General features: G+C 44.1%; 1 protein-coding gene across 1 annotated transcript in view; it reads left to right on the top strand.

The window, feature by feature from the left end:
* pla2g4ab (phospholipase A2, group IVAb (cytosolic, calcium-dependent)) overlaps positions 1–26,016 on the top strand; it is a 66,665-nt gene that overhangs the window by 13,057 nt on the left and 27,592 nt on the right. The window contains exons 3-12 of the mRNA XM_084164053.1: positions 4,277–4,358; positions 6,248–6,396; positions 6,575–6,691; positions 7,756–7,793; positions 20,156–20,300; positions 21,361–21,497; positions 22,289–22,511; positions 22,612–22,726; positions 24,854–24,991; positions 25,171–25,260. Of these exons, the coding sequence (XP_084020179.1) occupies positions 4,277–4,358; positions 6,248–6,396; positions 6,575–6,691; positions 7,756–7,793; positions 20,156–20,300; positions 21,361–21,497; positions 22,289–22,511; positions 22,612–22,726; positions 24,854–24,991; positions 25,171–25,260 (1,234 nt within the window). The remainder of the gene's footprint in view (positions 1–4,276; positions 4,359–6,247; positions 6,397–6,574; positions 6,692–7,755; positions 7,794–20,155; positions 20,301–21,360; positions 21,498–22,288; positions 22,512–22,611; positions 22,727–24,853; positions 24,992–25,170; positions 25,261–26,016) is intronic.

The following is a 26,016-nucleotide window of genomic DNA, read 5'->3' as shown; positions in this document are numbered from 1 at the left end:
CGTTGTTATGTATTGTGTGGTGGTTTCTGTGAGGAGTGTGTCCTGGCTAACAGACTGTGCTTGTTATGTTGTGGTTTTTTTTGTGTGTGGTTTTGTGAGGAGTGGTGTCCTGCTAACAGACGTGCTTGTTATGTGTTGTGTGGTGTTTCTGTGAGGAGTGTGGTTCCCTGGGCTAACAGACTGTGCTTGTTATGTGTTGTTGGGGTTTCTGGAGGAGTGTGTCCTGGCTAACAGACTGTGCTTGTTATGTGTTGTGTGGTGTTTCTGTGAGGAGTGTGTCCTGGCTAACAGACTGTGCTTGTTATGTGTTGTGTGGTGTTTCTGTGAGGAGTGTGTCCTGGCTAACAGACTGTGCTTGTTATGTGTTGTGTGGTGTTTCTGTGAGAGTGTGTCCTGGCTAACAGACTGTGCTTGTTATGTGTTGTGTGGTGTTTCTGTGAGGAGTGTGTCCTGGCTAACAGACTGTGCTTGTTATGTGTTGTGTGGTGTTTCTGTGAGGAGTGTGTCCTGGCTAACAGACTGTGCTTGTTATGTGTTGTGTGGTGTTTCTGTGAGGAGTGTGTCCTGGCTAACAGACTGTGCTTGTTATGTGTTGTGTGGTGTTTCTGTGAGGAGTGTGTCCTGGCTAACAGACTGTGCTTGTTATGTGTTGTGTGGTGTTTCTGTGAGGAGTGTGTCCTGGCTAACAGACTGTGCTTGTTATGTGTTGTGTGGTGTTTCTGTGAGGAGTGTGTCCTGGCTAACAGACTGTGCTTGTTATGTGTTGTGTGGTGTTTCTGTGAGGAGTGTGTCCTGGCTAACAGACTGTGCTTGTTATGTGTTGTGTGGTGTTTCTGTGAGGAGTGTGTCCTGGCTAACAGACTGTGCTTGTTATGTGTTGTGTGGTGTTTCTGTGAGGAGTGTGTCCTGGCTAACAGACTGTGCTTGTTATGTGTTGTGTGGTGTTTCTGTGAGGAGTGTGTCCTGGCTAACAGACTGTGCTTGTTATGTGTTGTGTGGTGTTTCTGTGAGGAGTGTGTCCTGGCTAACAGACTGTGCTTGTTATGTGTTGTGTGGTGTTTCTGTGAGGAGTGTGTCCTGGCTAACAGACTGTGCTTGTTATGTGTTGTGTGGTGTTTTCTGTGAGGAGTGTGTCCTGGCTAACAGACTGTGCTTGTTATGTGTTGTGTGGTGTTTCTGTGAGGAGTGTGTCCTGGCTAACAGACTGTGCTTGTTATGTGTTGTGGTGTTTCTGTGAGGAGTGTGTCCTGGCTAACAGACTGTGCTTGTTATGTGTTGTGTGGTGTTTCTGTGAGGAGTGTGTCCTGGCTAACAGACTGTGCTTGTTATGTGTTGTGTGGTGTTTCTGTGAGGAGTGTGTCCTGGCTAACAGACTGTGCTTGTTATGTGTTGTGTGGTGTTTCTGTGAGGAGTGTGTCCTGGCTAACAGACTGTGCTTGTTATGTGTTGTGTGGTGTTTCTGTGAGGAGTGTGTCCTGGCTAACAGACTGTGCTTGTTATGTGTTGTGTGGTGTTTCTGTGAGGAGTGGTGTCCTGGCTAACAGACTGTGCTTGTTATGTGTTGTGTGGTGTTTCTGGTGGAAGAGTGTGTCCTGGCTAACAGACTGTGCTTTTTATGTGTTGTGTGGTGTTTCTGTGAGGAGTGTGTCCTGGCTAACAGACTGTGCTTGTTATGTGTTGTGTGGTGTTTCTGTGAGGAGTGTGTCCTGGCTAACAGACCTTGCTTGTTATGTGTTGTGTGGTGTTTCTGTGAGGAGTGTGTCCTGGCTAACAGACTGTGCTTGTTATGTGTTGTTGTGGGGTGTTTCTGTGAGGAGTGTGTCCTGGCTAACAGACTGTGCTTGTTATGTGTTGTGTGGTGTTTCTGTGAGTAGTGTGTCCTGGCTAACAGACTGTGCTTGTTATGTGTTGTGTGGTGTTTCTGTGAGGAGTGTGTCCTGGTTAACAGACTGTGCTTGTTATGTGTTGTGTGGTGTTTCTGTGAGGAGTGTGTCCTGGCTAACAGACTGTGCTTGTTATGTGTTGTGTGGTGTTTCTGTGAGGAGTGTGTCCTGGCTAACAGACTGTGCTTGTTATGTGTTGTTGTGGTGTTTCTGTGAGGAGTGTGTCCTGGCTAACAGACTGTGCTTGTTATGTGTTGTGTGGTGTTTCTGTGAGGAGTGTGTCCTGGCTAACAGACTGTGGCTTGTTATGTGTTTGTGTGGTGTTTCTGTGAGGAGTGTGTCCTGGCTAACAGACTGTGCTTGTTATGTGTTGTGTGGTGTTTCTGTGAGGAGTGTGTCCTGGCTAACAGACTGTGCTTGTTATGTGTTGTGTGGTGTTTCTGTGAGAAGTGTGTCCTGGCTAACAGGACTGTGCTTGTTATGTGTTGTGTGGTGTTTCTGTGAGGATGTGTGTCCTGGCTAACAGACTGTGCTTGTTATGTGTGTGTGGTGTTTCTGTGAGGAGTGTGTCCTGGCTAACAGACTGTGCTTGTTATGTGTTGTGTGGTGTTTCTGTGAGGAGTGTGTCCTGGCTAACAGACTGTGCTTGTTATGTGTTGTGTGGTGTTTCTGTGAGGAGGTGTGTCCTGGCTAACAGACTGTGCTTGTTATGTGTTTGTGTGGTGTTTCTGTGAGGAGTGTGTCCTGGCTAACAGACTGTGCTTGTTATGTGTTGTGTGGTGTTTCTGTGAAGAGTGTGTCCTGGCTAACAGACTGTGCTTTTTATGTGTTGTGTGGTGTTTCTGTGAGGAGTGTGTCCTGGCTAACAGACTGTGCTTGTTATGTGTTGTGTGGTGTTTCTGTGAGGAGTGTGTCCTGGCTAACAGACCTTGCTTGTTTATGTGTTGTGTGGTGTTTCTGTGAGGAGTGTGTCCTGGCTAACAGACTGTGCTTGTTATGGTTTTGTGTGGTGTTTCTGTGAGGAGTGTGTCCTGGCTAACAGACTGTGCTTGTTATGTGTTGTGTGGTGTTTCTGTGAGTAGTGTGTCCTGGCTAACAGACTGTGCTTGTTATGTGTTGTGTGGTGTTTCTGTGAGGAGTGTGTCCTGGTTAACAGACTGTGCTTGTTATGTGTTGTGTGGTGTTTCTGTGAGGAGTGTGTCCTGGCTAACAGACTGTGCTTGTTATGTGTTGTGTGGTGTTTCTGTGAGGAGTGTGTCCTGGCTAACAGACTGTGCTTGTTATGTGTTGTGTGGTGTTTCTGTGAGGAGTGTGTCCTGGCTAACAGACTGTGCTTGTTATGTGTTGTGTGGTGTTTCTGTGAGGAGTGTGTCCTGGCTAACAGACTGTGCTTGTTATGTGTTGTGTGGTGTTTCTGTGAGGAGTGTGTCCTGGCTAACAGACTGTGCTTGTTATGTGTTTGTGTGGTGTTTCTGTGAGGAGTGTGTCCTGGCTAACAGACTGTGCTTGTTGTGTGTTGTGTGGTGTTTCTGTGAGGAGTGTGTCCTGGCTAACAGACTGTGCTTGTTATGTGTTGTGTGGTGTTTCTGTGAGGAGTGTGTCCTGGCTAACAGACTGTGCTTGTTATGTGTTGTGTGGTGTTTCTGTGAGGAGTGTGTCCTGGCTAACAGACTGTGCTTGTTATGTGTTGTGTGGTGTTTCTGTGAGGAGTGTGTCCTGGCTAACAGACTGTGCTTGTTATGTGTTGTGTGGTGTTTCTGTGAGGAGTGTGTCCTGGCTAACAGACTGTGCTTGTTATGTGTTGTGTGGTGTTTCTGTGAGGAGTGTGTCCTGGCTAACAGACTGTGCTTGTTATGTGTTGTGTGGTGTTTCTGTGAGGAGTGTGTCCAGGCTAACAGACTGTGCTTGTTATGTGTTGTGTGGTGTTTCTGTGAGGAGTGTGTCCTGGCTAACAGACTGTGCTTGTTATGTGTTGTGTGGTGTTTCTGTGAGGAGTGTGTCCAGGCTAACAGACTGTGCTTGTTATGTGTTGTGTGGTGTTTCTGTGAGGAGTGTGTCCTGGCTAACAGACTGTGCTTGTTATGTGTTGTGTGGTGTTTCTGTGAGGAGTGTGTCCTGGCTAACAGACTGTGCTTGTTATGTGTTGTGTGGTGTTTCTGTGAGGAGTGTGTCCTGGCTAACAGACTGTGCTTGTTATGTGTTGTGTGGTGTTTCTGTGAGGAGTGATTCCTGGCTAACAGACTGTGCTTGTTATGTGTTGTGTGGTGTTTCTGTGAGGAGTGTGTCCTGGCTAACAGACTGTGCTTGTTATGTGTTGTGTGGTGTTTCTGTGAGGAGTGTGTCCTGGCTAACAGACTGTGCTTGTTATGTGTCCGTGTGGTGTTTCTGTGCAGGTGGAGCAGCAGTTCTCTCACAAGTTCAGAGTGAAGGTGGTTCGAGCTGAGAATGTCACGAAGGGAGCACTGGGTGACCTGTGTGAGTCTGACAACACCTGTTCTTCCACATGCTCCTAGTTCACACATTAACAATCACGAATTCTCCAACATAAAAAACACACCACAGGGAGTTGTCATTTCTGTAAAAACTAAGAATTAATGTTTTGTCGTGAAATGGAATGCTGCCAAGTAATAGCGATATTGTTAAAGTCTTAACATTGTATTGTCATCTATGTATTTATATGTATGTTTATATCACTCAATGTACATTTATACAGTGGCTTGCGAAAGTATTCACCCCCCTTGGCATTTTTCCTATTTTGTTGCATTACAACCTGGAATTAAAATGGATTTTTTGGGGGTTTGTATCATTTGATTTACACAACATGCCTACCACTTTGAAGATGCCATTTTTGTTGTTGTTTGTTAAACAAACAAGAAATAAGACAAAAAACAGAACTTGAGCGTGCATAATTATTCACCCCCCCAAAGTCAATACATTGTAGAGCCACCTTTTGCAGCAATTACAGCTGCAAGTCTCTTGGGGTATGTCTCTATAAGCTGGGCACATCTAGCCACTGGGATTTTTGCCCATTCTTCAAGGCAAAACTACTCCAGCTCCTTCAAGTTGGATGGGTTCCGCTGGTGTACAGCAATCTTTAAGTCATACCACAGATTCTCAATTGGATTGAGGTCTGGGCATTTCAATGTTTCCCCTTAAACCACTCCAGTGTTGCTTTAGCAGTATGCTTAGGGTCATTGTCCTACTGGAAGGTGAACCGCCGTCCCAGTCTCAAATCTCTGGAAGACTGAAACAGGTTTCACTCAAGAATTTCCCTGTATTTAGCGCCATCCATCATTCCTTCAATTCTGACCAGTTTCCCAGTCCCTGCCGATGAAAAACATCCCCACAGCATGATGCTGCCACCACCATACTTCACTATGGGGATGGTGTTCTCGGGGTGATGAGAGGTGCTGGGTTTGCGGCAGACATAGCGTTTTTCCATTATGGCCAAAAAGCTCAATTTTAGTCTCATCTGACCAGAGTACCTTCTTCCATATGTTTGGGGAGTCTCCCACATGGCTTTTGGCTAACACCAAACGTGTTTGCTTAATATTTTCTTTAAGCAATGGCTTTTTTCTGGCCACTCTTCCGTAAAGCCCAGCTCTGTGGAGTGTACGGCTTAAAGTGGTCCTATGGACAGATACTCCCATCTCCGCTGTGGAGCTTTGTAGCTCCTTCGGGGTTATCTTTGGTCTCTTTGTTGCCTCTCTGATTACTGCCCTCCTTGCCTGGTCCGTGAGTTTTGGTGGGTGGCCCTCTCTTGGCAGGTTTGTTGTGGTGCCATATTCTTTCAATTTTTTAACAATGGATTTAATGGTGCTCCGTGGGATGGATATAAGTGTTGGATATTTTTTCATAACACAACCCTGATCTGTACTTCTCCACAACTTTGTCCCTGACCTGTTTGGAGAGCTCCTTGGTCTTCATGGTGCAGCTTGCTTGGTGGTGCCCCTTGCTTAGTGGTGTTGCAGACTCTGGGGCCTTTCAGAACAGGTGTATATATACTGAGATCATGTGACAGTTAGATTGCACACAGGTGGACTTTATTTAACTAATTATGTGACATCTGAAGGTAATTGGTTGCACCAAATCTTATTTAGGGGCTTCATAGCAAAGGGGGTGAATACATATGCACGCACCACTTTTCCGTTATTTATTTTTTTGAATTTTTTGAAACAAGTTATTTTTTTCATTTCACTTCACCAATTTGCACTATTTTGTGCATGTCCATTAAATGAAATCCAAATAAAAATCCATTTAAATTACAGGTTGTAATGCAACAAAATAGGAAAAATGCCAAGGGGGATGAATACCTTTGCAATGCACTGTATGTAACACATACATTTGTGTGTTTGTGTCTGCAGTGGACACTCCTGACCCCTATGTGGAGCTGTTCATCCCAACTTCCCCCGAGAGCAGGAAACGAACGTGCCACATAGACAACGACATCAACCCTGAATGGAACGAAACCTTTGACTTCATACTAGACCCAAACCAGGAGAACCTTCTAGAGGTGAACAAAAAGTATAGTAAAATCAAAACAGTCAAATGTAACTCATTTTATGTCAGGCCCAGTCCAAGCCGTAAAAGTACAGTACAGTACAGTGATTGCCTGAAGCTTGAAGCTAGTTGCCTGAAGCTTGAAGCTAGTTGCCTGAAGCTTGTTTGTTGGTGCTGTACTACTCAATCAGATAACGTTAATGGACGCCAATTACGTGATGGACGAGAAACTTGGGACTGCGTCGTACAACGTCTCCAAAATGTTGAAAACTGGTCAGACTGAGACAGTGCCTTTTCTTATCGGCAAAGTAAGTAAATAATAATAAACTATAACTATAATAATAATAACTATACTGTCTGTCTGTCTGTAGTAACTACATTAACCTAAAGAAAAGTGTGCCTGAAAGACGTTAGCTCTCATCAGAGTGTAGATGTGTGTTGAGTGATGACTTGTCTATGAGACTGAGGTTTTCCTCTCTTTTCTTTTTTTCTCACCCTTTATCTATTCACTCCCCCTCTTCCTTACTATAGCCTACCCACTTGCGTCTCTCCCCCTTCTCTCCTCTCATCCCTCCTCCTCTCATCCCTCCTCCCTCTCACCCCTCCTCCCCTCTCACCCCTCCTCCCTCTCACCCCTCCTCCCTCTCATCCCTCCTCCCTCTCATCCCTCCTCCTCTCACCCCTCCTCCCTCTCACCCCTCCTCCCTCTCACCCCTCCTCCCTCTCACCCCTCCTCCCTCTCATCCCTCCTCCCTCTCATCCCTCCTCCTCTCACCCCTCCTCCCTCTCACCCCTCCTCCCTCTCACCCCTCCTCCCTCTCACCCTCCTCCCTCTCACCCCTCCTCCCTCTCACCCCTCCTCCCTCTCACACCTCCTCCCTCTCATCCCTCCTCCCTCTCACCCCCTCCTCCCTCTCACCCCTCCTCCCTCTCACCCCTCCTCCCTCTCACCCCTCCTCCCTCTCACCCCTCCTCCCTCTCATCCCTCCTCCTCTCATCCCTCCTCCTCTCATCCCTCTCTCCTCTCATCCCTCCTCCTCTCATCCCTCCTCCCTCTCATCCCTCCTCCTCTCATCCCTCCTCCTCTCATCCCTCCTCCCTCTCATCCCTCCTCCCTCTCATCCCTCCTCCTCTCATCCCTCCTCCCTCTCATCCCTCCTCCCTCTCATCCCTCCTCCCTCTCACCCCTCCTCCCTCTCACCCCTCCTCCCTCTCATCCCTCCTCCCTCTCCTTGTGGATGGTGTATTCTATCCCAGGGTGTTTTGCAGTTGACAGATTCATTTCTTGTTTTGTTTTAACCCAGGCTGTTGACAGATTAATCAATGTTTTGTCTTCTACAATAACCACAGCGTCTTTGTGTTGTTTTGACAGGCAACCAATGTATACTTAGAGATGGCCCTGGAGGTCTGGTACGTATACTCCCATTAACACGGCTCTCCTCGTCTGTCTGTCTGTCTGTCTGTCTGTCTGTCTGTCTGTGAGGAGGCCTGCCTGGTTTACAGATGCTATCTTAAACACTTTGGCTTCTCTAGTTCACCTGAAGGCCTCTCTGTCTCTCTCTCTCTCTCGCTGTCTCTCTCTCGCTCTCTCTCAGTCTCTCTCTCTCTCTTTCTCTCTCTCTTTCTCTCTCTCTCTCTCTCTCTCTCTCTCTCTCTCTCTCTCTCTCTCTCTCTCTCTCTCTCTGTCTCTCTCTCTCTCTCACTCTCTCTCTCTCTCTCTCTCTCCTCTCTCTCTCTCTCTCTCTCTCTCTCTCTTTCTTTCTTTCTTTCTCTCTCTTTCTCTCTCTTTCTCTCTCTTTCTCTCTCTCTCTCTCTGTCTCGCTCTCATTGTCTCTCTATCTCTCCCTCTTTCTCCCTCTTTCTCTCTCTCTCTCAAATTCAAATTGTTTAATTGGCATCTCTCTCTCTCCATATAAAAAAAATAAGCACACAGCCAAATAATAACCCTTAAAACTGTAGCACAGGGTGGAACAATACTTTAGACTCAGGTTAAACAAAACACAGGAATTCACGTCAAGCTATGTAACCCATACCAGAGTGATAAGTACATGTCTCTTAACATTTCTTTCTACTTTTAACGACTGTAACTGTTTTCAGTAAACGCATGGCTTAGATTTACTGTGCTGTTGCATCACAAAGTGCTGTTGCTTTAAAAGAAGGGGAGGATATGTTTGGCATGTTTGTAGGCTCAGTAATGGGGAGGTAGGAGGTCAGAGGTCTTGGGTGTATTTGTCTCGGGAGGTCTGGCTCAGACCAGACCATCTTGGAACCAGATCTGGATCCTAAGTTAACATCAGCTATGGCTGACTAATAATATATGCAATTTAGCAGAGGCTTTTATTCAAAGTGACTTACAGTCATCCGTACATACTAACCTACAGTACATAAAATCAATCACCATGGCTGACCAAGAGTTCTACTAGATGTCTGTTTCCTTATGGGAAAACATTTGATGTTGATGATATGTAATTACACAACGGGGAATATGTTTTGTGTGCTTTTGGTTATTACTGTAGGTCTCCTAAACTAATCTCACTGCATTTCACTCAACAACACACATCTGAAACTCCCTGACCTCACCAGGTCTTGTCTCATCGCTGCAACTCCCCAACAGGCTCGGGAGGCAAAGGTCGAGTCATGCGTCCTCCAAAACATGACCCGCACCAATGTGTCGGAGGAAACACTGTTCAACTGACGACGAGGTCAGCCTGCAGGTGCCTGGCCCGCCACAAGGAATCGCTAGAGCGCGATGAGCCAAGTAAAGCCCCCCCCCCCCCGGCCAAACCCTCCCTTAACCCAGACGACGCTGGGCCAATTGTGCGCCGTCCGATCACGGCCGGTTGTGATACAGCCCAGGATCGAACCCGGGTCTGCAGTGCCTTAGACCGCTGCGCCACTCGGGAGGCCCTTTTCATTTGATATTTTATAAACAATACAAGACATACACATACAAACGACAACATCATAAAAACATCAACTACATCACACCTGCCCAGACCCACTAGCACACCCCCCCCATCTCCAGCGCCCGCATCACTCTCCGCCACATGGCCTCAAACTGCATTTTGTTTCTCTCCGTAGCCCACGCACTTTCAATATTTAAATCATTTGATTTGTTCATTGGGTTAATGATGGCGGATTGATTGATTTCCACGTTTTTAGTATAATTTTTTTCAAGATGAGTGATGAGAAGAGAATCGTCCAACCCATTAAATATCTCACTACACCCCATATGCCATGTCTTGAAATATGCAGACAGACAGATTAAAAGTAAGTTGACATTGTAATACTTTCTAGCTCCGCCCACAACTTCTGGACTTTATAGCATTCCTAGAAAGCATGGATTATTGAGTCATTGTTAGTTTTACACTTAAGACATGACGCTGCCGTTGTGCTGTAGAATTTATGAATTGTGTCTCTTGTATAATACATTCTATACATTAGTTTATGCTGGATTAAGCATACATTTTCTTTATCTGTAATGTCGTTAGTTATGTTCCAACATTCCCTCCATCTTGTGCCAACATCAGTTCTTTTGAAGTCTTGGTTCCAATAGTTTATATTTTTTCTCTGCAAGGTTTTGTATATCTTCCCAATCATATGAACATCATTTTCTGACTCAAATAAGATTTGAGTTGCTCTGATGTCCAAAAGATTTCAAATCGACATGTTGTGTGTTTTGTAACTTTTAGTTGCATGTATTTGAAACTATCTATATCTACAGTATATTGGTCAGTCCAAAATTACTTTTTAATTCTGTCATGGAAATAAATATATTTCCTGTTACCGAGTAATTTACATTTTCTATGCCTTTAGTTTTCCATGTGGACCATTTTCTTCCATATTTTTATAGTGTTCTTAACTATGAAGTTGTTAATGTTCTTAGCTTTATCCTTAGAAAATAGACACATCAAAATATTCTGGGGATGAGCATGCGCGTCTTCGATATGTACCCATTGTTCCTCTTTAGTGTATTTAACTATATGTCGCAAGTAAAAGCCTTGGGTAGCGAGTTGATACAATTCCAAGTCTGGATGGTTAAAACCACCCTCAGACTTAGGAAGATGTAAAACTTTCCTTTTTATTCTATGAATTGTATTTGCCCATATAAAGTCTGTTATGACTGAGTATTTGTATTTATTATGGATCCCCATTAGCTGCTGCCAAGGCAGCAGCTACTCTTCCTGGGGTCCAGCAAAATTAAGGCAGTTATACATTTTAAAAACATTACAATACATTCATAACAGATTTCATAACATATTAAGTGTGTGCCCTCAGGCCTCTACTCTACTACCACATATCTATAACACAAAATACATGTGTGTACGTGTGTATAGTGCGTATGTTATCGTGTGTTTGTAAGCATGTGTCTATGTTTGTGTTGCTTCACAGTCCCTGCTGTTTCATAAGGTGTATTTTTATCAGTTTTTTAAATCTAATTTTACTGCTGGCATGAGTTACTTGATGTGGAATAGAGTTCCATGTAGTCATGGCTCTATGTAGTACTCCCATAGTCTGTTCTTGACTTGGGGACTGTGAAGATACCTCTGGTGGCATGTCTTGTGGGGTATGCATGGGTGTCCGAGCTGTGTGCAAGTAGTTCAAACAAACAGCTCGGTGCATTCAACATGTCACTTTTGCTTCCCTCCAGGCCTGAGGGCACACACTTTCTAGTAGGCTTAAATTGAAGATATGGCAAATAGGAGTGGCAATATTGTCCGCTATTATCCTCAGTAATTTTCCATCCAAGTTGTCAGACCCCGGTGGCTTGTCATTGTTGATCGACAATAATAATTCTAAATTACAATGCTTGTCTTTCATAATTTGGTCAGATATACTTGGATGTGTAGTGTCAGCGTTTGTTGCTGAGTGGACTTCCTACTAGGGCACACCACCTCAGTGCTAACAGTATTACTCTGGTTCATAGGCATATGATGACTGCGTAAAATAGCTGTAGGATAAACAGAGGCATTCCGGGCAGTAAGAGGGACATAAATTAGGTTATTTACATTGTGTCTTCCAATGCCCCTAGGATAATGTACATTTGCTGAAGCATTATGACAACTCAGCGACACAATGGTAGGGATTAAATGAGCTGGACTTGGGTAATTGATAAGTCATTGTCTCAAATCAGCCTTATAATGCTGTGAAAGGATCCAGGAACCCAAATGATTTGTGGATCCCATCCTCCTTATAATACGAGCTTTGTTTCCAGAAGGTATCAAAATGGTGAATAAATGTTACACCCACAGAGCTGCAATAGTCTCGTGGCCAGTTATGGAGGGCTAAAAGTCTGCTGAACCATTCAATGCCATGATTTAGGGAGGGCAGAGGGCCAGATATTATGGGGCGTTTGTTGGTGTCAAGTAGAGACCCAATCAGTTCTTTAAAATCCATCTTCAGCTGTTCTGAGCTGCCCTTCATAATGTAATTTGACCCCACATGAACCATGACAGTATCAGCCCCTGGTGACTGACTCACAGACTCGGGAAGCAACCTGGTGATATCCTGAACATTTGCCCCAGGAAAAAACAAAGTCTTTGCCCTAGGTACAGATATATGCCTCACCATCGAACTCCCTATCACAATCGCCGGAATGATCCGGCCTCTGCCATGTCTCGAAGCAGATTGCGAGGCCAGAGCCACAGAACTCACCTGAGAAGAGGGCTGCTGAGACACCGGCTGCGTGCAGGCCACAACCGCCAAAGGGACAGAGCTCTGATCCAGAGAGCACGGCCAAGCGGAGGGGGGCTGTGGTGGTCCAGGGTGTGCCCAGGCAGTTGATTGACTAGGACAAGAAGAGGTAGCTGAAGGGCCATCCACAGCCATGGAGGGAACACCCAAGCCCCCGGCAGAAGACAGCCGGTACAGGGGCTCAAAGCGATTTGAAAGTCTTAAGTCCGGACGCAGGGGAAGAAGGCAGGTGCGCCGAGAACGATTTCTGGTTCCGACACGCATCCATTTCCGCTCACCTGGAGTCGAACATTCAGCAGCCATTTTCTGGTTCAAGCTAGTAGAGGGGTGCAGTGGCGGAAATTGATCATAGTCCAGGAAGGTCCCATTATGATCCTCTTGGATGTTTTGATAGGAAGCATTTAAAGATGCCGAAAGTCTCATAGAATCCTTATTCAGTTCAAGGCACTTGGTCCCCAACATTTTTTCTTCATGAAGAGTAATAATCCTTTCTTTAGCTGCATCAACTTCAATAAATTTTTAACAAATTAAGGTATCCATCGGACCTTTCCCCGTGACAACAACGAACACGTCGCATATTATACATTTAATAGCTTGCCAGTCCCCAGCAGATTCAAATGAGTTTTCACTGCTTCACGCCGACAGTCCAAAGGAACAAACATTTCCCAGCTCCGCCAGGGACTTACAGTGGGGGAAAAAAGTATTTAGTCAGCCACCAATTGTGCAAGTTCTCCCACTTAAAAAGATGAGAGAGGCCTGTAATTTTCATCATAGGTACACGTCAACTATGACAGACAAAATGAGAGAGAAAAAAATCCAGAAAATCACATTGTAGGATTTTTTATGAATCTTTTTGCAAATTATGGTGGAAAATAAGTATTTGGTCAGTAACAAAAGTTTCTCAATACTTTGTTATATACCCTTTGTTGGCAATGACACAGGTCAAACGTTTTCTGTAAGTCTTCACAAGGTTTTCACACACTGTTGCTGGTATTTTGGCCCATTCCTCCATGCAGATCTCCTCTAGAGCAGTGATGTTTTGGGGCTGTCGCTGGGCAACACAGACTTTCAACTCCCTCCAAATATGTTCTATGGGGTTGAGATCTGGAGACTGGCTAGGCCACTCCAGGACCTTGAAATGCTTCTTACGAAGCCACTCCTTCGTTGCCCGGGCGGTGTGTTTGGGATCATTGTCATGCTGTAAGACCCAGCCACGTTTCATTTTCAATGCCCTTGCTCATGGAAGGAGGTTTTCACTCAAAATCTCACGATACATGGTCCCATTCATTCTTTCCTTTACACGGATCAGTCGTCCTGGTCCCGTTGCAGAAAAACAGCCCCAAAGCATGATGTTTACACCCCCATGCTTCACAGTAGGTATGGTGTTCTTTGGATGCAACTCAGCATTTTTTGTCCTCCAAACACGACGAGTTGAGTTTTTACCAAAAAGTTCTATTTTGGTTTCATCTGACCATATGACATTCTCCCAATCCTATTCTGGATCATCCAAATGCATTCTAGCAAACTTCAGACGGGCCTGGACATGTACTGGCTTAAGCAGGGGGACACATCTGGCACTGCAGGATTTGAGTCCCTGGCGGCGTAGTGTGTTACTGATGGTAGGCTTTGTTACTTTGGTCCCAGCTCTCTGCAGGTCATTCACTAGGTCCCCCCGTGTGGTTCTGGGATTTTTGCTCACCGTTCTTGTGATCATTTTGACCCCACGGGTGAGATCTTGCGTGGAGCCCCAGATCAAGGAGATTATCAGTGGTCTTGTATGTCTTCCATTTCCTAATAATTGCTCCCACAGCGGCTTACCTATTGCAGATTCAGTCTTCCCAGCCTGGTGCAGGTCTACAATTTTGTTTCTGGTGTCCTTTGACAGCTCTTTGGTCTTGGCCATAGTGGAGTTTGGAGTGTGACTGTTTGAGGTTGTGGACAGGTGTCTTTTATACTGATAACAAGTTCAAACAGTTGCCATTAATACAGGTAACGAGTGGAGGACAGAGGAGCCTCTTAAAGAAGAAGTTACAGGTCTGTGAGAGCCAGAAATATTGCTTGTTTGTAGGTGACCAAATACTTATTTTCCACCATAATTTGCAAATAAATTCATTAAAAATCCTACAATGTGATTTTCTGGATTTTTTTCTCTCAATTTGTCTGTCATAGTTGACGTGTACCTATGATGAAAATTACAGGTCTCTCTCATCTTTTTAAGTGGGAGAACATGCACAATTGGTGGCTGACTAAATACTTTTTTTCCCCACTGTACATGCTCCCTCCATGGCCGCGGACGCCCCCACCAGTCCCCCGCAGTGTGTGTGCAAAGTTTTTAGATTGATCCAGTGAAGCATTGCAATACTGGACTATTTTGTATCAAGTCTGCCCAAATGTGCCGAATTGGTCAATTGATAAATTTTCAAGTACATAACTATAGAGAACATACAGAAATGATATGGTAATACAAAATGTAAGTTTACACACTCCCAGGAATGTCATACTTGATGGATCATTAGCTTATACACTAACTTTCACACATCTAGATGGCCGGGCGGGGTGGGTGTGGAGCCAGAGACAGCAGGGGTTCAAACTGTAGAACCCAGTTCCTACATTTGAATATAAAAATTGATTTTATCAAACAAAACTATGCTACATTTTATCTCTGGGACCCTTAAAATGGCAAATCAGAGCAAGATTACTGAATGTAAGTACATTATTTACCTTCAGAGGTGAATGTATCAAACCAGTTGCCGTGATACGTTTTTTGTTGTTGTGCACTCTCCTCAAACAATAGCATGGTATTTGTTCACTGTAATAGCTACTGTAAATTGGTTAGATTAACAAGAATTTAAGCTTTCTGCCCATATAAGACATGTCTATGTCCTGGAAAGTTTGCTGTTACTTACAACAGTCATGCTAATCACATTAGCGCACGTTAGTTCAACCGTCCCGTATACGGGACACCGATCCCATAGAGGTTAATTTAAATGTCTAAATCAGAGTAAACTTTTGCCGAGTATGAGATTATATCCCCCTAATGTACGCCTTAAAGGCATCCCAAATTATATCAGGGGTTGGCTTCTCTACGTCCTCTATGTCGACATTTGTAATGGTAAAGATTTTTATTTTTTCAATGATGTATTTAATACATTTTGGGTCCAGAAGATGAGCTCTGTTCATTCTCCAAACTCTGTCGCTAAGTGTATTTTCTATTGGTGTAATTAAACATGATATCGGAGAATGATCCGATATCACTATATCATAAATTTTTTAATCCAGTAAATTGGTGAGTGCATTTTTTTTTTTTATGTAGTCAATTCTTGAATAGCTTTTATTACTTTGAGAAAAAAAGGAATAGTCTTTTGTAGTTGGGAATAATAATCTTTTAAATCCACAACTTGAATCCCTCCACAGCCTCATAGAGGATCTAGATACATTTTCTAACCTCTCTGGATTGCAACCAAATTATGATAAATGTACTATATTACGTATTGGATCACTAGAAAATAAAAATTTTACATTACCATGTAGTTTACCAATAAAATGGTCTGATGGTGATGTGGATATACTCGGAATACATATCCCAAATGAAATAAATGATCTCACTCAAATACATTTTAATAGAAAGTTAGCAAAAATAGATAAGATCTTGCTTCCATGGAAAGGTAAATACCTGTCAGTTTGTGGAAAAATAGGTATAATCTTCGTAAATGATATTATCGGTAGGAATGGTGGAGTTATGCAGCTAACAAAAACATATGGAAATGTCTGCTCTACCCAAAATTACAACCAAATAATTGCAGCATTACCGCAAAAATGGAAGAGGAAAGTGGAAGGAGGAAAAAGTAAGGAACCAGTTTCATTTAAGGACCAAAGGATTGACAGCCGTCCCATATAGATTGCAAAATAGTTGGGAAGAGATTTCTGACGTACCGATTCCATGGCATAGTGTTTATGAACTAATACGCAAAACGACGCCGGATTCAAAACTTAGAATTTTTCAATTTAAATTATTATATAAAATTCTTGCTACCAATAGAATGTTATTTGTATGGGGGATACAATCTTCCCAGCTCTGCAGATTTGGCTGTGAAGAGACAGAATTATTAGATCATTTGTTTTGGTACTGTCCATTTGTAGCTTGTTTCTGGACACAGGTCCAGGAATGGCTGAAGGATAGCAATATTTGCATGGAGCTGGCCCTGCAGATAGCACTACTGGGTGATCTGAAAAGTCATAGTCAATCGATCAATAATATAATAATACTTTTAGCAAAAATGTTTATTTTCAATTCACAAACTGTAGAAACAATGAGAATAGAAAGGTTCAGAACTTTTGTAAAACATCACAGTACAGTTGAAAAATATATGGCAAATAGAAATCCAATATGGATGGTGTTAAGAGATAGATGGGAGGTGTTGAATGGAGTTGAAGGATGGGACTAATAACAACAACTAATAACAACAAGATAACTAATGTAAAGCATACTGTGTCCATAATAAGTATATAGGTTATAGGTTGAGAGCTTTTGTGAAAGAGCACAGTTAGAAAAATATGGCATATAGAAACATACCAGATGGACATCATGAAAATGATCGGAGGAAGTTCAGGAGTAAAAACAAACAAAATATGACTGTGTCCATAAAATGTATATAGTACAGTGAGGGAAAAAAGTATTTGATCCCCTGCTGATTTTGTACGTTTGCCCACTGACAAAGAAATGATCAGTCTATAATTTTAATGGTAGATTTATTTGAACAGTGAGAGACAGAATAATTACAAAAAAATCCAGAAAAACACATGTCAAAAATGTTTTAAATTGATTTGCATTTTAATGAGGGAAATAAGTATTTGACCCCCTCTCAATCAGAAAGATTTCTGGCTCCCAGGTGTCTTTTATACAGGTAACGAGCTGAGATTAGGAGCACACTCTTGTGTTTGGAATCTCAGTTTGTTACCTGTATAAAAGACACCTGTCCACAGAAGCAATCAATCAATCAGATTCCAAACTCTCCACCATGGCCAAGACCAAAGAGCTCTCCAAGGATGTCAGGGACAAGATTGTAGACCTACACAAGGCTGGAATGGGCTACAAGACCATCGCCAAGCAGCTTGGTGAGAAGGTGACAACAGTTGGTGCGATTATTCGCAAATGGAAGAAACACAAAAGAACTGTCAATCTCCCTTGGCCTGGGGCTCCATGCAAGATCTCACCTCGTGGAGTTGCAATGATCATGAGAACGGTGAGGAATCAGCCCAGAACTACACGGGAGGATCTTGTCAATGATCACAAGGCAGCTGGGACCATAGTCACCAAGAAAACATTTGGTAACACACTACGCCGTGAAGGACTGAAATCCTGCAGCGCCCGCAAGGTCCCCCTGCTCAAGAAAGCACATATACAGGCCTGTCTGAAGTTTGCCAATGAACATGTGAATGATTCAGAGGAGAACTGGGTGAAAGTGTTGTGGTTAGATGAGACCAAAATGGAGCTCTTTGGCATTAACTCAACTCGCCGTGTTTGGAGGAGGAGAAATGCTGCCTATGACCCCAAGAACACCATCGTCAAACATGGAGGTGGAAACATTATGCTTTGGGGATGTTTTTCTGCTAAGGGGACAGGACAACTTCACCGCATCAAAGGGACGATGGACGGGGCCATGTACCGTCAAATCTTGGGTGAGAACCTCCTTCCCTCAGCCAGGGCATTGAAAATGGGTCGTGGATGGGTATTCTAGCATGACAATGACCCAAAACACACGGCCAAGGCAACAAAGGAGTGGCTCAAGAAGAAGCACATTAAGGTCCTGGAGTGGCCTAGCCAGTCTCTAGACCTTAATCCCATAGAAAATCTGTGGAGGGAGCTGAAGGTTCGAGTTGCCAAACGTCAGGCTCGAAACCTTAATGACTTGGAGAAGATCTGCAAAGAGGAGTGGGACAAAATCCATCCTGAGATGTGTGCAAACCTGGTGGCCAACTACAAGAAACGTCTGACCTCTGTGATTGCCAACAAGGGTTTTGCCACCAAGTACTAAGTCATGTTTTGCAGAGGGGTCAAATACTTCTTTCCTACATTAAAATGCAAATCAATTTATAACATTTTTGACATGCATTTTTCTGGGGTTTTTGGTTGTTTTTCTGTCTCTCACTGTTCAAATAAACCTACCATTAAAATTATAGACTGATCATGTCTTTGTCAGTGGGCAAACATACAAAATCAGCAGGGGATCAAATACTTTTTTCTCTCACAGTATGTATAAGCATGAAGTAGAGGCCTAAGCATTGTTGTTCACCAGTTTACTCCAATTAGGGAAAGGATGGTGGGGTTGGAAAGTAATAAAGGGAAATATATATATTTTAAAAGTATATACAGTGGGGAGAACAAGTATTTGATACACTGACGATTTTGCAGGTTTTCCTACTTACAAAGCATGTAGAGGTCTGTAATTGTTATCATAGGTACACTTCAACTGTGAGAGACGGAGTCTAAAACAAAAATCCAGAAAATCACATTGTATTATTTTTAAGTAATTAATTTGCATTTTATTGCATGCCATAAGTATTTGATCACCTACCAACCAGTAAGAATTCCGGCTCTCACAGACCTGTTTGTTTTTCTTTAAGAAGCCCTACTGTTCTCCACTCATTACCTGTATTAACTGCACCTGTTTGAACTCGTTACCTGTATAAAAGACACCTGTCCACACACTCAATCAAACAGACTCCAACCTCTCCACAATGGCCAAGACCAGAGAGATGTGTAAGGACATCAGGGATAAAATTGTAGACCTGCACAAGCCTGGGATGGGCTACAGGACAATAGGCAAGCAGCTTGGTGAGAAGGCAACAACTGTTGGCGCAATTATTAGAAAATGGAAGAAGTTCAAGATGACGGTCAATCACCCTCGGTCTGGGGCTCCATGCAAGATCTCACCTCGTGGGGCATCAATGATCATGAGGAAGGTGAGGGATCAGCCCAGAACTACACGGCAGGACCTGGTCAATGACCTGAAGAGAGCTGGGACCACAGTCTCAAAGAAAACCATTAGTAACACCCTACGCCGTCATGGATTAAAATCCTGCAGCATGTCCAGGCCCGTCTGAAGTTTGCCAATGACCATCTGGATGATCCAGAGGAGGAATGGGAGAAGGTCATGTGTTCTGATGAGACAAAAATAGAGCTTTCTGGTCTAAAATCCACTCGCTGTGTTTGGAGGAAGAAGAAGGATGAGTACAACCCCAAGAACACCATCCCAACCGTGAAGCATGGAGGTGGAAACATCATTCTTTGGGGATGCTTTTCTGCAAAGGGGACAGGACGACTGCACCGTATTGAGGGGAGGATGGATGGGGCCATGTATCGTGAGATCTTGGTCAACAACCTCCTTCCCTCAGTAAGAGCATTGAAGATGGGTCGTGGCTGGGTCTTCCAGCATGACAACAACCCGAAACACACAGCCAGGGCAACTAAGGAGTGACTCCGTAAGAAGCATCTCAAGGTCCTGGAGTGGCCTAGCCAGTCTCCAGACCTGAACCCAATAGAAAATCTTTGGAGGGAGCTGAAAGTAAGTATTGTCCAGCGACAGCCCCGAAACCAGAAGGATCTGGAGAAGGTCTGTATGGAGGAGTGGGCCAAAATCCCTGCTGCAGTGTGTGCAAACCTGGTCAAGACCTACAGGAAACGTATGATCTCTGTAATTGCAAACAAAGGTTTCTGTACCAAATATTAAGTTCTGCTTTTCTGATGTATCAAATACTTATGTCAGGCAATAAAATGCAAATTAATTACTTAAAAATCATACAATGTAATTTTCTGGATTTTTGTTTTAGATTCCGTCTCTCACAGTTGAAGTGAACCTATGATAAAAAGTACAGACCTCTAAATGCTTTGTAAGTAGGAAAACCTGCAAAATCGGCAGTGTATCAAATACTTGTTCTCCCCACTGTATATGTACTGAAATGTTTGTGTGCAATAACTCAATTAGACTTTGTACTCCTAAACAACACGATAAAAAAAAAAAAAAGCTTCATATTTATACATCCTCTTTGTTCTATCTGTTGTGTCTCTTTGTCTACAGTACTAAACTGGACCTGCGGTTCAGCCTGGCCCTGTGTGACAAGGAGAAGCTGTTCAGACAGGCCCGCAGAGAGAAGGTGACGTTGGGCATCAAGAAGCTGCTAGACATGGAGAAGCCTCGCTTCCTCCCCAGCACCCCTCAGGAGGTGGGCATGCCCGAGTACTGTGGGCCCAGGCTCCGAGAGCGGCCTCCTTCCAGCCACAGTGTTATTTTTTAAATAATTTAGAAATGTTGCAGTGTTTTTGCAAATGTAGTGTTTTACCTCATGTATTAGGATGCATTGAATGGTAACCACTCCAAAATGGCATGGCAATATAATAGACATGGGCTAAATAAAACATGTATTGCCATAGAAAAAGGGCTTACCCTGCAGTATTGCTTAGCATAGTGGTCAAGTTCATAGACAAGAGCTGATGTTAGCAAACAACACCTTTTTTTATATGCAAGATCACATGCTGTATATACACATGCACCACATTGACACGTTTAGACCTATTAGTATTCCAACATGTGATCGCTTTATAGCCGCTAACTTCCTCTCAGACTGAGAGCTCACAGGGCCTGTTCAGCTTCTGAGTTCTGCATTCCTCCACTGGTTGGACTGGGCTGTGTTTCTGTGACTGGTTTTGGCCTTGTGTCCCTGGTTGTAGTGTGTACCCTGACCTCTGGCCAGCTAGGCCCTCCCTGCCTGCCTGTGTCCTCACATGGTCCGGAAGCTGCCAGCAATGATGAGATAATAATCCACCACATAACAGTACTGCTGCAGAGCTGCCACACTGCGTTCCCACTGGGGCTAGTAAATACTACTGTCTAGAACAGGGGAGCCCATTCAATCTGGCATGCGGGAGTTTTGAGGGAAAAAACAAAGTTAAAAAACACTCCAGGCTCTTGAACATCTAAAACTATGTGTACTGAACAAAAATATAAATGCAACATGCAACAATTTCAACGATTTTACTGTGTTACAGTTCATATAAGGAAATCAGTCAATTGAAATTAATTAATTAGGCCCTAATCTATGGATTTCACATGAGGGCCACCCACTGGGGAGCCAGGCCCAGCCAATCAGACTGACGGAGGGAGGTAACATAAGGAAGTAGGGGTTTATCACAGTTCTGCTAGGAATCTCAAGTAGTCATGCTATGACAGGGAATACATTATATTGTATAATCCGTTCCTATCTCTTCCTGCCTGTGTCTGTGCAGGTGCCGGTGATAGCCATAGTGGGTTCAGGGGGAGGCTTCAGGGCCATGGTGGGGTTCTCTGGGGTGATGAAGGCCCTGTATGAGTCTGGGGTCCTGGACTGTGCCACCTACATCGCTGGCCTCTCTGGATCCACCTGGTCAGTCATCTGTTTATACCATGCTCTCTTTCACAAACCCTCCCTCCCTTCCTCCCCTCCCTCCCTCCCTCCCACTCCTCTCCTACAGTATCTACCTCTGCATCAACATTTGCCCAGTATTTGTATGGAGGACTGTAGTGCTCTCCATGTGTGTTTTCCTGCCTCACTATCTATCTCCCTCCCTCTATCTCTCCTCCCTCCCTCTATCTCTCCTCCCTCTATCTATCTCCCTCCCTCTATCTCTCCTCCCTCTATCTCTCCTCCCTCCCTCTATCTCCCTCACTCTATCTCGCCTCCCTCCCTCTATCTCAATCCCTCTATCTCTCTCCCTCTATTTCCCTCCCTCTTTCTCCCTCCCTCTATCTCTCTCCCTCTATCTCTCTCCCTCTCTCTATCTCTCCTCCCTCTATTTCCCTCTCTCTATCTCTCCTTCCTCTATCTCCCTCTCTCTATCTCTCCATCCCTCTCTCCCTCCCTCTATCTCTCTCCCTCCATCTCTCTCCCTCTCTCTATCTCTCCTCCCTCTATTTCCCTCTCTCTATCTCTCCATCCCTCTATCTCCCTCCATCCCTATCTCCATCCCTCTATCTCCCTCCCTCTATCTCCCTTCTTCCCTTACTATCTATCTCCCACACTTCCTCCCACCTTCACTCCCTCCTCTACCTCTCCCACCCTCTATCTCTCCCTCCCTCTACCTCTCCCTCCCTCTATCTCTACCTCTTCCTCCCTCTCCCTCCTCCCTCCCTCCGTCACTTTCTCCCTCCCTCCCTCCCTCACTATCTCCCCCACAGGTACATGTCGACCCTGTTCTCCCACCCAGAGTTCCCCTCTAAGGGTCCTAAGGAGATCAACGCAGAGCTGATGAAGAGTGTGAGCAGTAACCCTCTGAGGCTGCTGCTGCCCCAGCACATCACCAACTACATCCAGGCTCTGTGGAGCAAGAAGGCCAACGGACAGCCCGTCACCTTCACAGACATCTTCGGCATGCTCATCGGAGAGACACTCATTCCTGCGGTGAGAGGACTGCAGACACCTGTTTTCATTGTTACTGTATTTCTCTCTCTCCGTCTTCAAGAGGCCCTGACTCCAAAAGTGTTTCTTTGTTTTTCATCAGAGGATGGACACAAAGCTGAGTGAGTTGCATGAGAAGGTAAATGAGGCCCAGTGTCCCCTCCCTCTGTTCACCTGTCTGCACGTCAAACCAGACGTGTCCGAGCTCATGTTCGCAGGTCAGTGAGTGTGTATGCGTTGTGTGTGTGTATTACTGTAGACCACAAGCCCAGTGTGGCTACAAGGCTCCCCTCAGTTGTTCAATAAAGCGTAGCATTTCTGTGAGGAGTTAATGCACGTAGTGTGGTTGTGTGTTCGCAGTGCTGGGCACGTAGTTTGAATGGATGGTCCAAGTTCTGAAAGAGCCTATTTGGGCTGTGTGTGTGTGTGTGTGTGTGTGTGTGTGTGTGTGTGTGTGTGTCTTTAGTAGAATGACTATGTGTATTCCTTTTACATAATATGTTACCAGAGCTCCTATCTCCCACATGCAAATATCCGTACACTACATTTCCTTGCAGCATCACTAATTTACCACAGAGTCATATATAGAGAGAGTTGGGTCAATCCGGTTTCTGTCTGAATGTTCCCGAGAGCGGTACTTTCTTCTCCGTAGCCATTGCTAAGTGGTAATTGACGCTTCCGCATTGCGCTGTTTATTTCGGATAGTTTTCCAAACCTATGAAGACGTCCAGTGAAAGCATATATGCAATTTGTTGACACCACAACACAGTACAGACTTGGATACACATTATAATCAATTAAATACATTGTTTTGCTTGTTTACAGAGGGTTTCAGAGGGAACTGTCGTATTGTTACATTACCAACATTTGGAGAAGAAAAGGTGCTAACATGGCGTCCGTTCTAAAACCTGGCCCAACTCTCTTAATGCGTATCTCTGGTTTACCACCAGCTGATGTGTCATGGTGGGCTGATATCCAAATGGGGCTTTCAGATATTAAACACCATTGAAAAGTCATCTATTAATATAGCTATCTTGTCACGTTCGTTGAAGGACGGGTCAGACCAAGGCGCAGCGTGAAACCAACGAAACATGAAGTCCTAAGGCTAACCACAAAACTAGCCTACTCACGGAACAAGATCCCACAACTAACGAGTGCCAATAGGCTGCCTAAGTATGGGCCCCAATCAGAGACAATGAGCGACAGCTGCCTCTGATCGGGAACCACACCGGCCAACATAGATCTACACAACATAGAATATTCACACCCTGACTCAACATATAAGAGTCCCCTGAGTCAGGGCGTGACATATCTACTGTGCATATGACCAGTTACATTCATTTACAACAAAGCCATAGTGACATCAAAGCCTACAGCTCTGAAAACAGTCTTTGTTACTGAAAGAAAGGCAGGCACGGATGTGATCAAGCACAAGAGATTGCAAAACCAATGGTATTGCAAAAACAAAACAAAAAACAGCAATGTAACAACATATTGATCACAGGCATTACTGTAGGAGGGCAATGTTAGGTAGGGGTCAATGTGGTTGTGGTGTGGCCCCAAGCCCTGATCTAGGATCGGTTCCCTGTTAGGTTGACCTAGCGCGTGACTGAATGCTGAGTTTCGGGAACTGTGACCCAAAACTTGGCCTATAGTGTATTTTGCAGATTAGCTGAAATATAATATTGCTTCAGTTAGTCAATTATTCCCTTTTACTGTAAATCCCCCACCTTTTAATACTGGTTTTACAAGGAAATACCTTCACACCCATTCCAGAGAAAGGCTAAATAAAACCACCTAACATACAGGACAGTGGTAACCTTATCCTCCTTAACCCAGTGCCAAGAATAGGCTGAAAGGTGATTGTTGTTCTGAGGAACTCAAATATATAATGTATGAAACACTGTGTTGTGCCTAATAGTACTGTATGTATGGGTGTTGTTGTGTCACTTTTGTTTTTTTGCACTAGCACTACACAGTTGATTAAAATAACCAACTCATCATCAAGCTTTGATTATTTGAATCAGCTGTGTAGTGCTAGGGCAAAAACCAAAAGCTGCACCCATGGGGGGCCCAGGACCGAGTTTGGGAAACCCTGACGTAGGGTACACCCTCCAGCACCTGGCTTGTACTGTTACTGTAAACCTGGGTTACCCTCTGTCCATATCAAACACATATAAGTGCAGATTTACTGCAGATTTGTGAAAGGGCGTACACATTTTCCCAATTACATTGTACTTACCGTGTGCTCTCCTAATGAAAGTGTTAGTTAGTTAGTTAGTTAGTTACATACATACACTGATTGTATTTTGATTAATGGATGATTGTTGTTGTTTTTTACACAGACTGGGTGGAGTTCAGCCCATTTGAGATTGGAATGGCAAAGTATGGAACGTTCATGACCCCTGACCTTTTTGGAAGCAAGTTCTTCATGGGAACCGCTGTGAAGCGTTATGAGGAGAACCCACTACATTTCCTTATGGGTAGGAAAACACTCACAGAGAATAGCCCTGACACTTCCTCATAGGTAGAAAAACACTGACACAGGATATCCTTGGCACTTCCTCATGGCACTTCCTCAAGAGATTCATTAAATGATAAGCTATAAACATGATTTTTGTGATTCATTACATTAAATTGATGTTGTGGTTTCTCTCTCCAGGGGTGTGGGGCAGTGCTTTCTCCATTCTCTTCAACAGAGTTCTGGGGGTGAAAGACACGGTCGGGGGGAGCACTATGGAGGAAGAGCTTGGTAAGAAACCACACACACTTCCCTTTGAACTCTAATCCTAACCCCAACGTTTTGTCTGAAGCCTGACCCCAATGTCCCCAATGAAGTCATGCATCCTGTGTAGATATAGTACCACATCCTGGTCTCCTCCACCGTTAGTACGGCACAGACACCCAGGGCTGTAAAGTGCGACCAATCTCTAAAGTGCGACCAATGCAACTAATTAATGCCACATGGGGCCTCATTCTGACGTACGGGGAGATTCTAGGATTTGCTTGTGCAACAGGTTATTGGGAATGATCAAACTGTCGCACACAACATATACGGTACACGTTTTCATTGATAAATCAGAGCCGTACTATATTTCTGCTCTCCTAAACGAGCGTTACAACCCCGCCTGAAAAATGCCCTCCATTCACCTTTCATAGTAACAAGAACACCCTCATTTTCTGTATGATTTCAGATGTTGGAACTTGGCCATGACAGTTTCTACGGAAGCACAATGGCAAATTTGATCACATTTCTGTAGAGATTTGGGCAGAATGTTTCAATCTTTTGCAGTGACTTTTTAAGCTAAAAATTAATGCCGCATATAGTGTGTGCCAAACACTGGTTGTGCATTCTGCAAGATGGATTGTCTATTGAACAATTTAGAAGTTAATGCTACCTACAGCCCACACTTCTATGCAAAATACAAACTGTTGTTCAATATTTACTTTATCAATAGATGATTGTGTTTCTATCTCCTGCCTTGGTGTTGGCTCTGAGATTAAATAG

This window comes from Coregonus lavaretus (assembly GCF_964263955.1).
Source record: "Coregonus lavaretus genome assembly, chromosome: 6".
NCBI lineage: Eukaryota > Metazoa > Chordata > Actinopteri > Salmoniformes > Salmonidae > Coregonus > Coregonus lavaretus.
This window is presented reverse-complemented; position numbering and strand designations above follow the sequence as displayed.